Source organism: Plasmopara halstedii, assembly GCF_900000015.1.
Source record: "Plasmopara halstedii genome assembly, contig: Scaffold_525, whole genome shotgun sequence".
Taxonomy (NCBI): Eukaryota; Oomycota; class Peronosporomycetes; order Peronosporales; family Peronosporaceae; genus Plasmopara; species Plasmopara halstedii.
In genome coordinates this window covers 200,151-211,726 of record NW_020187445.1, presented here as the reverse complement: position 1 = coordinate 211,726, position 11,576 = coordinate 200,151, and the positions used below count along the sequence as shown (strand labels likewise).

The window sequence follows — 11,576 nt, the reverse complement described above, 5'->3', positions numbered from 1 at the left end:
ACATTTGTAAAATACCTTTCGTTTGGTTTATCGCTCAGTCAGGTAATACTTGTGTTGCTGGCCCTAAGAGCTGACTGGCGTAGGTGTAATTGGATACGCAGCCGGGCTGCCGTAGCTCTTTGCTTAAAGAATGCTTACTATGGTGACCGACCTAATGTTCTACTAAAAACAGCAAGAGTGTAGAGATCGAAATTCGCTATCTGTAAAAGTACTCAAAACCTTACCTCAAGGCAAATACACTCTATACGCTCTTCCGTTCAAAATCCAGACTGTATTTCTCTTGTTTGATTTGCAGCAAAGTCGCCTATATTTAAATCTCTAGATTTTCCTGATTAAATAGTAAAACCTAACTAACATGCATAACTACCGGTAGTCCCGCCACAAAGTGACTTTTTGTTACGGTGTAGCCACACCAGTGTGTGATTCAGTCTTCGTCCAGTGGATAATATGCCACAACACGCGCATCTGAAGGGCCTTGCCCAAGAGGCCTTGGACCTCGTCCGACCATGTCACTTTTGGCATGCAGCTACTGCTTCGATACCTGAGCAGTGCTCAGTGGGTTACGTGCCACTCCACGTGCATCACTGGGTCGCCCTCGATGCCTAGGCCCTTGGCCGACTATGCCACTCTTGGCATGCAGCAACTACATTGATACTTGAGCAGTGCTCAATGGGTTGCGTGCCACTCCAAGTTCAGCCGGCGAGCCATTCTCGAGACTCCTGCCAAATTCACCATCGGAGTTCGACAGCTCGGGTACTTCGATATCCAGCACATTGACCGTCCCGGTCCAGCACCCGCAACAATAGCGCTTCTGCTTTCTAGCAGAGTTAGGTTCATGACTCACCAAAGCTCCACCAGGAGACGTGCGTGTAGCGCATGGTCGTCGACCTCCATTCGATCCATGGCTCATGATTTTCCAACCTTGCCATACGAAGGATAAGGTCATATCTCGATTCCAAGTCTTAGACTAATCAGCGTGCCACGCGATCGAAGTCAGGTAATTAGACCACAGGGACCTTCGTTATCCGAGCGATGGGCTCTCAAAGGAGAGGCCCGTCAGGTAATGAGGTAAATGAATGACTAGGATGCGATATTCTTGCTACCCCGGAGACGGCAAGAATATCGTATCGTAGTTATGCTAAGAAGAATCTGTGCAAAACGCTGTGACTTACAAAAAGTACGGTTTCGTATATCATGTTGGTGTCCACCAAGTGGCATAGTATTTAGCTCTCAGTGTCGAAAATGAAATGTAATGCTCTTTATGTTCTGTATCAAGTATGTACTTGATGGACAGCAAAAGTCCAGCTGAACAAAGAAACATATTGCTAGAAAGACCAAGTCACGACGTTGTTTATAGTGTGAAGTCTATCATACAGCAGAAAAGTGCGAAGAGCTTGGATTAGTAGCTAAGCCTTCATTACTGGCTTAGTCATTCCAAATGTTCACTTTTTTAACCTAGGATGTGTCATGAGAATTTAATAAATGTTTAGATCTGATGTGCTAGATTATAAGCTAAATTGATATCCGAAAAGTTTTCAATATCGACCAAATTACATAGTAATTTAGACAATCGGGAAAATGTTGCGCAAAAATAAGAAAAACATTATAAATTGTGAGCAATGTGTAATTGAAAATGTGACACTCAGAGAATACAAGACAAATTTGTGGCTAACATCAAATTCACAAAGTATGAGGCGTACATCAAATACTAGTTGTCTGGTCGTTTTGAGCGGTTGCCTATCGTGTTGCATCGCAGACAAAGTTTGCAAAGTCGGGATCGCCATTTGTAAAATAGCAACAGAATCTCAAACCGAATATTTGGCGACTCTCTTTCTGAGCCGGCTATACCCTCTTTATTTTTATCTTGTTTATCTGCACATTTCTTTAAATTAATTACCAATTTAGAAAATCAAAGTTAAGACCTTTAATTTTAAATCCCTCGTCAAATTCAAATAGCTTATAGGATTGTTGTAAAGGATGGGCCTTGTTTAATCTGTACTCACTCTGATGTCTTGTTTGTCAGTATACTACTCCAGTAATAGGTTGTGTTGTAAAGCCTCAAAGACAAGCTCAGCTGTTGGCGTTCCATTCCTTGTCTCTACGGAGTAGCACTCTTTGTCTCCTCTCCCTTGTTCATGAATGGCTCGTCCGTGAGGCGACCTAGGACGCTACAAAATTGGACGAGACGCAATCCCGTGTTATAGTTATGATACTATTAGATCCAGTCACGACGGCATCTTGCTAATACTTTAGTAGAAGGCGAATTAGATGCAACGGCTATTGTTTACGATGAGAATTGCAACGCACGCAGCTTTCAAGTCGTGAGAAATTCGGTAGTTGAAAGAGGTTGAAATCTTATGTTATGGCTGTCAAGAGCTATCCAAGCGTATATTAATTGTGAGTAAATAAGAAGTGAGTGGTTTAAAAAAAAAACTAATACAAGGTTATCAAGTAGGTTACTCAACAATAATGAACTCGAGATGTTTAACTTGGACAATGACATGGAAATTTTGTACGTGTATAATTATTCCAAACACTCATCAGGTTTTGTACTGATATTATTATTGCTATATCCCAGAGAGTTGGCCAATAACAATGTCACACTTTCCACGACGATTAAGTTATTTAGACCTGAGCTCGATCTCGACGCTGTCAGCATGAACACCATTGCCAGAATCAGGAGAATTACAAACGCTGCTACTTCGTGGAAATTCTCTTTATTCCGTGAGCGTTGATACATTTTCATCATTAATTGTATTGCAATCTTTGTACGTGAAACAAACCTGAAATATTATTGTGTATAACAAGCTCAGATTTCGTGCTATGACAGATCATGGGTTTGAAACTTAGTGACAATTCACTAACAATTGTCTCTGTACTCACAACTCTTGTCAAGCTGTACGTACAGACTTTTTGTAATCACTTTATTTTCAAATTGTCATCCTCATAACTTTCATGTAGAAATCTTGAGTCAAATGGAATTAATGAAATTATTGGAGTAAGAAGCTTCGAAAAATTTACTTAAACGACAATCCACTTTCAACAATTAAAATTTGTTGCTCGGATGTGAGTGTGTTTCAAAGTTTAAATTGATTTTGTCGCTCCATCCTCCGTTTCAAGCTCATGTATCAATTCTAAAGGAAAAAGCGAAGAATTTTAAGGTGTTTCTTTTCTTGTGTTAGAAGATGACGATTGTATGATCACGTTAATCTCTGATTTTGAAAGTAATTTGATTGTCTTAAGATCACAAGTGAACGCACTGCACGAGTTATTGGGAATAATCCTTACGAATATCGCGATATTGATGCAAAGAATGGAAATAATAGTTCATATGGAGACAATGGTACGAAAACACCAAGTGTGGAATCTTTACGAAAGTCCATTAGACAAGTATCATCCTGTGGATCTTCTTGAATCAAGTCCAAAGAGCAGCAAATTTTCTGGAGCGAGCACACTTTCTTTACAAGCACGTAGTAAAATTAAGAGCAAAATCAATCTCGATGATCTTCTTGTGTTTGAAATTCCACCACTTCACATGTCAATGTCTAAGAAAAGCAGTAAAGCTGCATTAGCATTAAGTTCTGTGGGCGTCGGTAATGTACGTAAATTAGATACAGCACTCTTTCTGGTGGAATATCAAGGATATCAAGTTGTAATTCAAGCACTTATGCGATCAAAGAAACGTCTGGAACAATATTCTGTGGAGCAAATTTGTCTTGCTGCATCACTTGATCATGCATCTTATCGTTCACTTTATTGGTGTCACCACTGGCTGTAGTACATCAACGAGTTGCAATCGTGGAAGTTAGTGCAGCAGCTCAACTTACATCGTATGCTAGCAATGGTCCAAAACCTAATTTTAATGAAAGTCGAAGCAAACATACAGCTATGAGTGCACCAGCATGGCATCTTAGCATTGTTTTTAAGTACAAATAATACGGTTCTCTTACTTCCATGTTTGAAGCTGAGCGTCATCGTCGTGAAGGCAAAGGATTTTAATAAACTAAAGCATAGCAACAATTATTGGCAGCAGAAATGAAAACATCTTTAGTTGGTATCCAGTACTACGACCATCTGAAAGCGAAAGCAACGTTTTTTTCGATCTTAGGATATTTTTCAGAACCGTTCAACTGGTGAGATCTAACAGACGTTGATTTGACAACGCCAAACTTATAGCGAGAGCCACATCTTTTGGATTTTAAGGCGTTTTGGGATCGCACGCGCGACAACATTCGAATTATATTGATAAAAAGCAGATTTTTACCTCAAGGATTAGTTCGGACCAGTGCGACGTGACATCTCATCATTAGTTGAAAGTCTATGTCACACGCCTTCTTTCTTGCTTTAATATCAGAAATTCCTTCTCCCTTTTTCCTCTGCCGACTCGAGGATAGATGGTGAAATTCTTCTGTGCGATCGTTGGTGCAACGGGAAGCGTGTTCCCTGTGGACATTGACGCGGGTCAGTCGGTGGAAGACCTGACGAAGGCGATCAAGGCGAAAAAGCCTAACGACTTCAAAGATGTTGATGCACACAAGCTGCATCTCTTCCTAGCGATGAAAGACGGCGCTTGACTGAAGTCGAAGGATCCTGCAGTGATTGCTATGCGGAAATGGGTGTTCCTAAAAAGTTAAAGCACAGCTGGACGTGGAAATGGATCCAGTAGATGAGATTGGTGACTTGTTTGGTGATGCTCCGACGAAGAGGACGATTCACGTGCTGGTGGTTTCCGATAGGTCAAACGTCGCCAATAGCTCTCTGTCCTCGTTAATAACTCACAGTGAAAAATTGACTGAAGCGCTGACGCGAACTTTAACAAAATCCTCGACAAGAACAAGAAGGCGAAGATAATTGGTATGGATGGTTCGTCGACTGGATACTCCTATGTGCGATAAAGCGATGTCAAGAGTGTGCTCGACTACGAATGGTATGTACAGGAGCGCAAGCCGATTCCCGATCATGCTTTCGACGTTTTGATCAAGTACTTAAAATACGCTATGGAAGCTATGAACGGATACACCGACGTATCAAGAGGTTATCTCTTTATTGCGCCCGTACTCATCATGCTTTGTAGTTTATTTGTCGACGTGAAGCTAGAGGTCGAAGAGTCAGTGGACGGCAATGAAGTTCACGCAAACGGAAATTCTGAGTTCGTACTCACCCGTGGTGGAAGCAAAGAAAAACAACTTTGATCAAGGGAAAGCGCAGGTGCTCATCGGATGCGAAGCAATTGCTGACCGCGAAGGACTCTTTACTGTGTACAGCATCGTGACAGACTTCATGAAGTGGGTGTGGTGAAAATTCTATTTTGCTGAATTCGAGCACATCATACATTTTACATCAATTGGTAATTTTACTGGATCTTCCGAGGATAAAGCGGTCGCAGCGTGCTATCGACTCTACTACGCAACCATTGCCTTCTGGTTCCAAGATGTTTTCAAGATCACTGAGAAATGTCTGCTACCACTTATCGGAGATGGTTTGCGCGATTCCCAAGTTAATTTATTTCAGTGCTGCATCAATATTTCTATTATCCTGATAATATTATGTTATTAGTATACAAGGATGGCGTACTCACCAGAACTATATCTCTCTACCAAAGAGCGCATTAAAGCAGCACAGAAGCGCACACAAGAATAGAATCGAACTTAGCGAATCTGAATAATTAATTTTTTTTTTTTTAAAGAAAAAGTTAATCCCAAAATAATGGCTTAAAACCTCCAAAAAGGTATAAAGCCAAATGTTTAAATTTAATTTATTTAATCTCAGAATATTTTGTAAATGACTAAGGTATAAAGTCGATCGTCAAATGCTTATAAAGTCATAAAATATATTTACGGAGAATACTATACCAAGCATATATAGGCAACATGTTTGCATACGAACTCGAAGATTAAATATCCAACCTATCAACTGGAGTAGTTACTACCGCGTAAAGGTGCGTGATAGAACTGGAAAGATGGTTTATGTTAGCAACGGCCGCGTCCAATCAACAAGAGATTAGTATCTAAGCAGTACAATGTTTCGATTGAAACCCCTAGAAACACTTGTCGCCTGACTACAAGGCTAATCCTAAGTACCTTTTATACAATGGTGATCACATGGAATCACACCTATATGAGGCCATCGAAGTTACTGATTTCTACGATAAGCTCGAGAACGTTCTTTCAACTCAGGTAAGTGCTTTTACGGTAAATATTGCTATTGGGTACGAACTTGTGAGCAAGACTGATCCTGATGACACTCGCTACTTCTACCCAAATCTCGCTAAAAGTTATGTATCCAACCAGCCTGTCGCAATCAACAGCAAGACGGATATTCGAAGGAAGGTGATTTCGATAATTCGGTCTATGGGGTTGGCCGACAAGCTGAATTACTCCAGCTCTGGATATAAGCTTAAGGCGGTCACTGCATTCAAGATTTTCGTCTACCATCGCGACCATGTTCTTGGAGATAGCGAAGCTGTTATTCCTAAGGTTATTCGCAAAAACAAGCATGTAATTAACTTCCCTAAGACTAGCACCAAGTGCGTCTTCTACTGCATCGCCTTGCACACATTCCAGAGCACCAAGAAGGATCCTCGCACAATTCAGGCTCAGATGAAGGATGCATTCCGGCGCTACTGCTATTTTAAGGGGAATGAAGTATACGTTGAGTCTATTTAGAAGATCTAAGCCTATTGACCTACTACATCTCGATGAATTTGAGGACGGCTTCCAACTCGGTATTAACGTATACAGCATGGATGTAGCTACCGGAAATGTTCAAAGCATTCGTATGTCGAAAAAGAGGTATGAAGCTTTGGATATTCTATCACACGAGAATCACGCTCTCTACATCAAGAACATCGATATGCTTCAGTCTGAGTATCAGCGCACAAGTGTGAAATGATTTTTGTGAGTGGTGAAAGACTTAAAAATCACAAGAATAATCAGCGCGAGCTTGAGAATATTGAGAGCTTCACCACTGAACCAACTATATACAAACCGGCTCAGAACACGATACGATCATTGCTTATGAAGTATTCCATTAAGCGCTTCGATCTAGGTATGTTTGCGGATGGAGTGTCCTTCCCAAGTCTTTCAGAGAAGGTCATGTATCAGACCTGCTTTAATAACCTCCAATATCCAGATAAGAAACCTGCTAATTCATTTCAATTTCCAGCTAAGCGCATGGCAGGCTACAAGAGTCAGGACGCTAAGGCAAAAAGAAAATTTGGTATGACACTCGACATTGCTGCAAAAACAAAAGTATCTATGTGGTCTATGCTATTGTCAGCTGACTGCTGATACCGCTTCAGCGGATAACAGTACTTTGGTGAGATGACTCCAGTTTTCAAGAATGTACAGATCGACGGTACGAATGAGAGCGTCATTGGTAAGCACATGTTCGAATACAATGAGGCGCGCAAGCAAAGCCGAGCAAAACCAGCTTGCAAGTCGATTGGTAGATACTTTGCTAAAAAAAATCATCTACACTCCTTTGCTCAAGTGGTACCTTTCTCATGGTATGGAGATAACCAAATCCTACTGCTTTCTCAAGGCCAGCTCTCACAAGGCTTTCGCCACCTTAATGGAGGCTGTATCAAATGCTCGACGAGAGGGCGATGTTGATAAGTCGAAGGCAATGATTGCTGAGATGATGAAACTGGTAGGTAGCAGTGCTTTTGGCCGATCTGGAATGGACATGAGCATGCACAAAGAGTTTTCGTATGAGTTGAGCGACAAAGCTTCAAGAACAAAATCGAACACGTTACGTTTTATGGTCTCGAGGAGCTTAATGATGCGCGTAAAATCACGATGAAGAAGCGTCGATTCAATAATAAGAACCCAATCCACTTGTTGATTGCTATCTATCAGCTTGCCAAGCTACGCATTCTTCAGTTTTACTATGACTGCATAAATCTCTACTTAAAGCGCTCTGACTTCCAGTATCAGAAGATGGACACTGATTCCGTTTATATCGCTTTCAGCTGTGATAATCCGTTTCAAGACGTATCAAGCCTGAGCTACGATCCCACCTCAAATGCACAAATACGATTGGTTCCCACGCGACTACAACACCGAGGTAGCTAAGTTTTATTGCCGTACGCATGGTTTGATCAAAGATGAATGGTCAGGTGATATAATGGTCTCACTATCGAGTATGAATTATATTTGCTATCTACCCGACGAATATTACAAGGTAGAAGTTTCAGGGAAGGGCATTCAGCAGGAATGTGGTCGAAACAATGGTGTATTTAATCCTGATGGGTGTGAGACTGTCGTACGGGATTGCATCACGCTACAAAGTACAAACAAGGGGGCTCAGAATATCCAAAGAAACCTAGTCTATTATCACCTACACTCAAAACAAATCAGCGCTCAGCTACTACTATGACAAACGTCGAATACTTGATGATGGTATCACGACTGAAGCACTTGATATTTAAGCAGGTAACCACTAAGGATTTGTTTAATGTAAATATAGATCATGGACGCGCTAGTAAAGAATGTCTACTATGACCCAAAAAACCGATTTTATCGGAGCTCAAGCTCTGTGTCAGAAGGCAAAAAAGTAAGAATATAACTTTCAGAATAGTAAAGGATTGGTATAGGAGTCAGACCAATATTCAGAGATTTCAGGAGCAAAAGGAGAAATTCAATGGTTTCAAATCGCTTCGCCTGACCCCAACTCGTGGCAAATTGATCTCGCGTTTTGGGTGAAACGGCCAATTTTGAATGCTATCAACATCAACTCAAGGCTGGGGTACGCAAATCTCTTACGAATCAAGACGGCAGCAATTGTGTTAGCAGCGCTTAAAGCGTTTGTTTGTCTCCACAAAGTTGGTATCCTAACAAGTGATAATGGAAGCAGATTTATGAAGTCAAGGTTCAGGAATTTTTCCAAACTAAATAACTGAGCACTGCAACAACGAAACCGATGATCACATAACCATTGGAAAAGTTTGAACGATTCAGCAGGACTTTAAAGCAAAGACTAACCAAAATATCCCCCTTTAGAATTACCCAAAAAAATTATCACTGATTTTATCGAAAAACTACAATACCACGTTTCATCGTTTGATTAGTCTGACCCAAAATGAGGCAAAAGGCAAAGTAATCGATGCAATTTTGAGTCATAATCAGGTGAAAGCCGAACGAATTAAGAAGGGGTTTGACGTCGGATCAAGCGTATTATACCGTCTCAAATTAGGTATTTGGTAAGAAGCTGCTCGGTGGAGCAAAGCATTTTAAAAATCGTTAGAATTGATGGATCGAGTCCAAATCCGTTCAAGAAATGGGCATACCCTCTACAAGGCGCTAGACGATCTCAAAATGGTTAAAACAGAATTACAGATGCTAGTATTAGTCGAAGCGATATTCTTGAGGCGGAGAAGACCATGGGTCACAAAACGATACACTCTGGAAAGAATTATATTGTGGGTTGAATTGGCGGTGGACCTGACTCCCAGGAGTCAGGTTCATTATCTGCGACTGGTTAACAAAAACAGGAGATCAACGCTTGAAAAGGAGTATTGGAGTTCAAGAAAAAGCTTCACCCTGCGCCACAAAAAAGGATTCATAATTTCGTCATTCGTATCTACCCTTTCGTCATGACCCAATTATGCCGAGCTACTGGTAAGAGTATTTAAGGCTATTAGTTTCATTTTATTATGATTTGTTTGATATAGGCACAATGATTCCAAAAATTACATTGCTCGCTCAGAGAGCGCAAGTAAGCAGGAGCTTCTTTAAAAGGTTCAGCGCTGCGTTCGACAAGCTAAAGCCAAGCGAGAGATGTACGAAGGTGCTTCATGGGCAAGTGATATCACGAAGGGGGTATCTACAGTCTCTAAGAAATCAGCCGAATCAACTCGGACCGACTCATTCGAGTCTGCTGGGTCATTAAAAAACACTGATTGACCGATGCTCCCAAACAAACCCCGAGGTCTCAACTCCAAATTTTCGACCTGTGATGATCGATGTTGGAGTAGACAGCGGCGTGCAGATGTAAATAGCTTAAACAATACTCATCGTGCTAACCAAACTAAAAGAAAATACCTCAAACATCTGATGTTGGGATCGATAACACACAGCAAACAGCTGATATTGGAATCGACAATACCCCAAGAATGTTAGATGCTGAAACAAACATGAAAAACCTGCCGAAGATCAAGTGAAGGCTCGATCATGGGCTAAGAATTTGCTTAGTGCCAATCCTAGTTGGGAGGCGCTTTGAATTAAGCCCATCAAGCGTAAAACTGGCAAGGATGACAATCGATACTTTCTTGGTGAAAAGAGGCCATTAATTGCAGCCAAAACAGGTAGAAAGAGTAAGACTTATCAATCGATTGACTGGGTGGCTACAGAGGAGAAGATTAGGGACATCTGGTATGAAGTAAATCAGTCGATGGGAGCGGTTTTATGAGACTTGAAGACCCTCTTTATCACGTTTCACTAACGCGAAAAAAAAATTGCCGATCCAAGTAAAGGTGATGATGCATTCCGTTCACGGCGCTTCGAGTTTGACACATCAACTTCAACCTCATTAGATCAAGTTAATAGTATGATTTGATTGCTTTGTTCTATTTCAAGAATAAGGCAGTGCTTGAGTCGGCTGGTTTGAAGATTCCTAATTTCAAGAGCATGGGTAAAACATATCAGATAGATAAAACTGGATACGTGTGGATTGATGGTTCATCAATTAGTGTATTTGGTATTGGTAGGGGGAGAGTCAAGCCAGCGATTACGAAAAAAATTGATTTGAGATCAGCATTCCAAGAATTTATCGATTTAGTGAAAAATTGTGACGATATCGATCAATTTTCTAACGAAGACACCATCAAACTTGGAAAGGCTTTCGAGCCACGCGATGGTGGGGCTCGCCATGGAAAATTAGATTGGAATTTATGAAGATAGGAATACATCTCTAACTCATGACGATATCGATGCGAGAAAGATTCTCGTGGACTACTACAGCTAAATGGCATCTGAAGGAATTCGAGCTCCCTTTAGACTGAAACCAATTATAGATACCAAAAGTGGTGTGAAAGCTTATCAAAACTACTTCTTTAGTGAGCCTACCGCAGCAAAACCATTTTAGATTAAAATACACGAGAACAAAGCGGTTTTTGGAAAGGTTTTCAACGATCATATGAAAACCATTAGATGGATGAACACTTTGATGATGATGATCGACAAGACGAGCGCACACTTCGCCAAACGGTGAATAACATGGTTGATCAGGTAAGGACGACAGGCGTGGGGTCAGGGGTTAAGAGGACGCTTCAGGTTTGTGGGCTAAGAGGTGCTGGTGTCGCCCCACTTGATGGAGCTGTCCGTCGCGGGAGAACATACAATCTGAATGAGATCCAAAGTTTAGCCACCCCATCAGCATACATCTATTGCCAGCTGGGTAGTAAGTATATCAGATTTCCTGATCTTGATGCCAAAATCCTTGTGATTGTCCAACCCAATCGTCGTAAATGTGGTCCAAAGCGCGTAATCAGTGGTCCACTACAGTCAATGATCGGAACACTTGCTTATGAGCAACATATCGATCAGGCAGAGTATGACAAGCTCAGTATTGACGAC

At 41.2% G+C, this 11,576-nt stretch overlaps 5 protein-coding genes across 5 annotated transcripts; 4 read left to right on the top strand and 1 right to left on the bottom strand.

Moving 5' to 3' along the window:
• Positions 1-3,331: 3,331 nt before the first annotated feature.
• Positions 3,332-3,778, top strand: PHALS_10687 (serine threonine protein variant; the record flags this gene model as incomplete). Its single annotated transcript, XM_024726156.1, has 1 exon — positions 3,332-3,778. The coding sequence occupies one exon, from the start codon at positions 3,332-3,334 to the stop codon at positions 3,776-3,778; it is 447 nt and encodes a 148-aa protein (XP_024576861.1).
• A 947-nt stretch (positions 3,779-4,725) lies between these two features.
• On the bottom strand, positions 4,726-5,115 carry PHALS_15450 (uncharacterized protein). The gene has a single exon (XM_024726155.2). The coding sequence runs from the start codon at positions 4,959-4,961 to the stop codon at positions 4,776-4,778; it is 186 nt and encodes a 61-aa protein (XP_024576860.1). The 5' UTR covers positions 4,962-5,115; the 3' UTR covers positions 4,726-4,775.
• Positions 5,116-5,121: 6 nt separating this feature from the next.
• PHALS_10686 (uncharacterized protein) lies at positions 5,122-5,640 on the top strand (the record flags this gene model as incomplete). The annotated part of the gene is made up of 3 exons (XM_024726154.1): positions 5,122-5,289; positions 5,371-5,496; positions 5,557-5,640. The coding sequence occupies 3 exons, from the start codon at positions 5,122-5,124 to the stop codon at positions 5,638-5,640; spliced, it is 378 nt and encodes a 125-aa protein (XP_024576859.1).
• A 461-nt stretch (positions 5,641-6,101) lies between these two features.
• PHALS_10685 (hypothetical protein F444_20388) lies at positions 6,102-6,665 on the top strand (the record flags this gene model as incomplete). The annotated part of the gene is made up of 1 exon (XM_024726153.1): positions 6,102-6,665. One exon carries the CDS (start codon positions 6,102-6,104, stop codon positions 6,663-6,665), a length of 564 nt encoding a protein of 187 aa, XP_024576858.1.
• Positions 6,666-11,150: 4,485 nt separating this feature from the next.
• On the top strand, positions 11,151-11,572 carry PHALS_10684 (uncharacterized protein; the record flags this gene model as incomplete). Its single annotated transcript, XM_024726152.1, has 2 exons — positions 11,151-11,493; positions 11,562-11,572. 2 exons carry the CDS (start codon positions 11,151-11,153, stop codon positions 11,570-11,572), a joined length of 354 nt encoding a protein of 117 aa, XP_024576857.1.
• Positions 11,573-11,576: the final 4 nt, after the last annotated feature.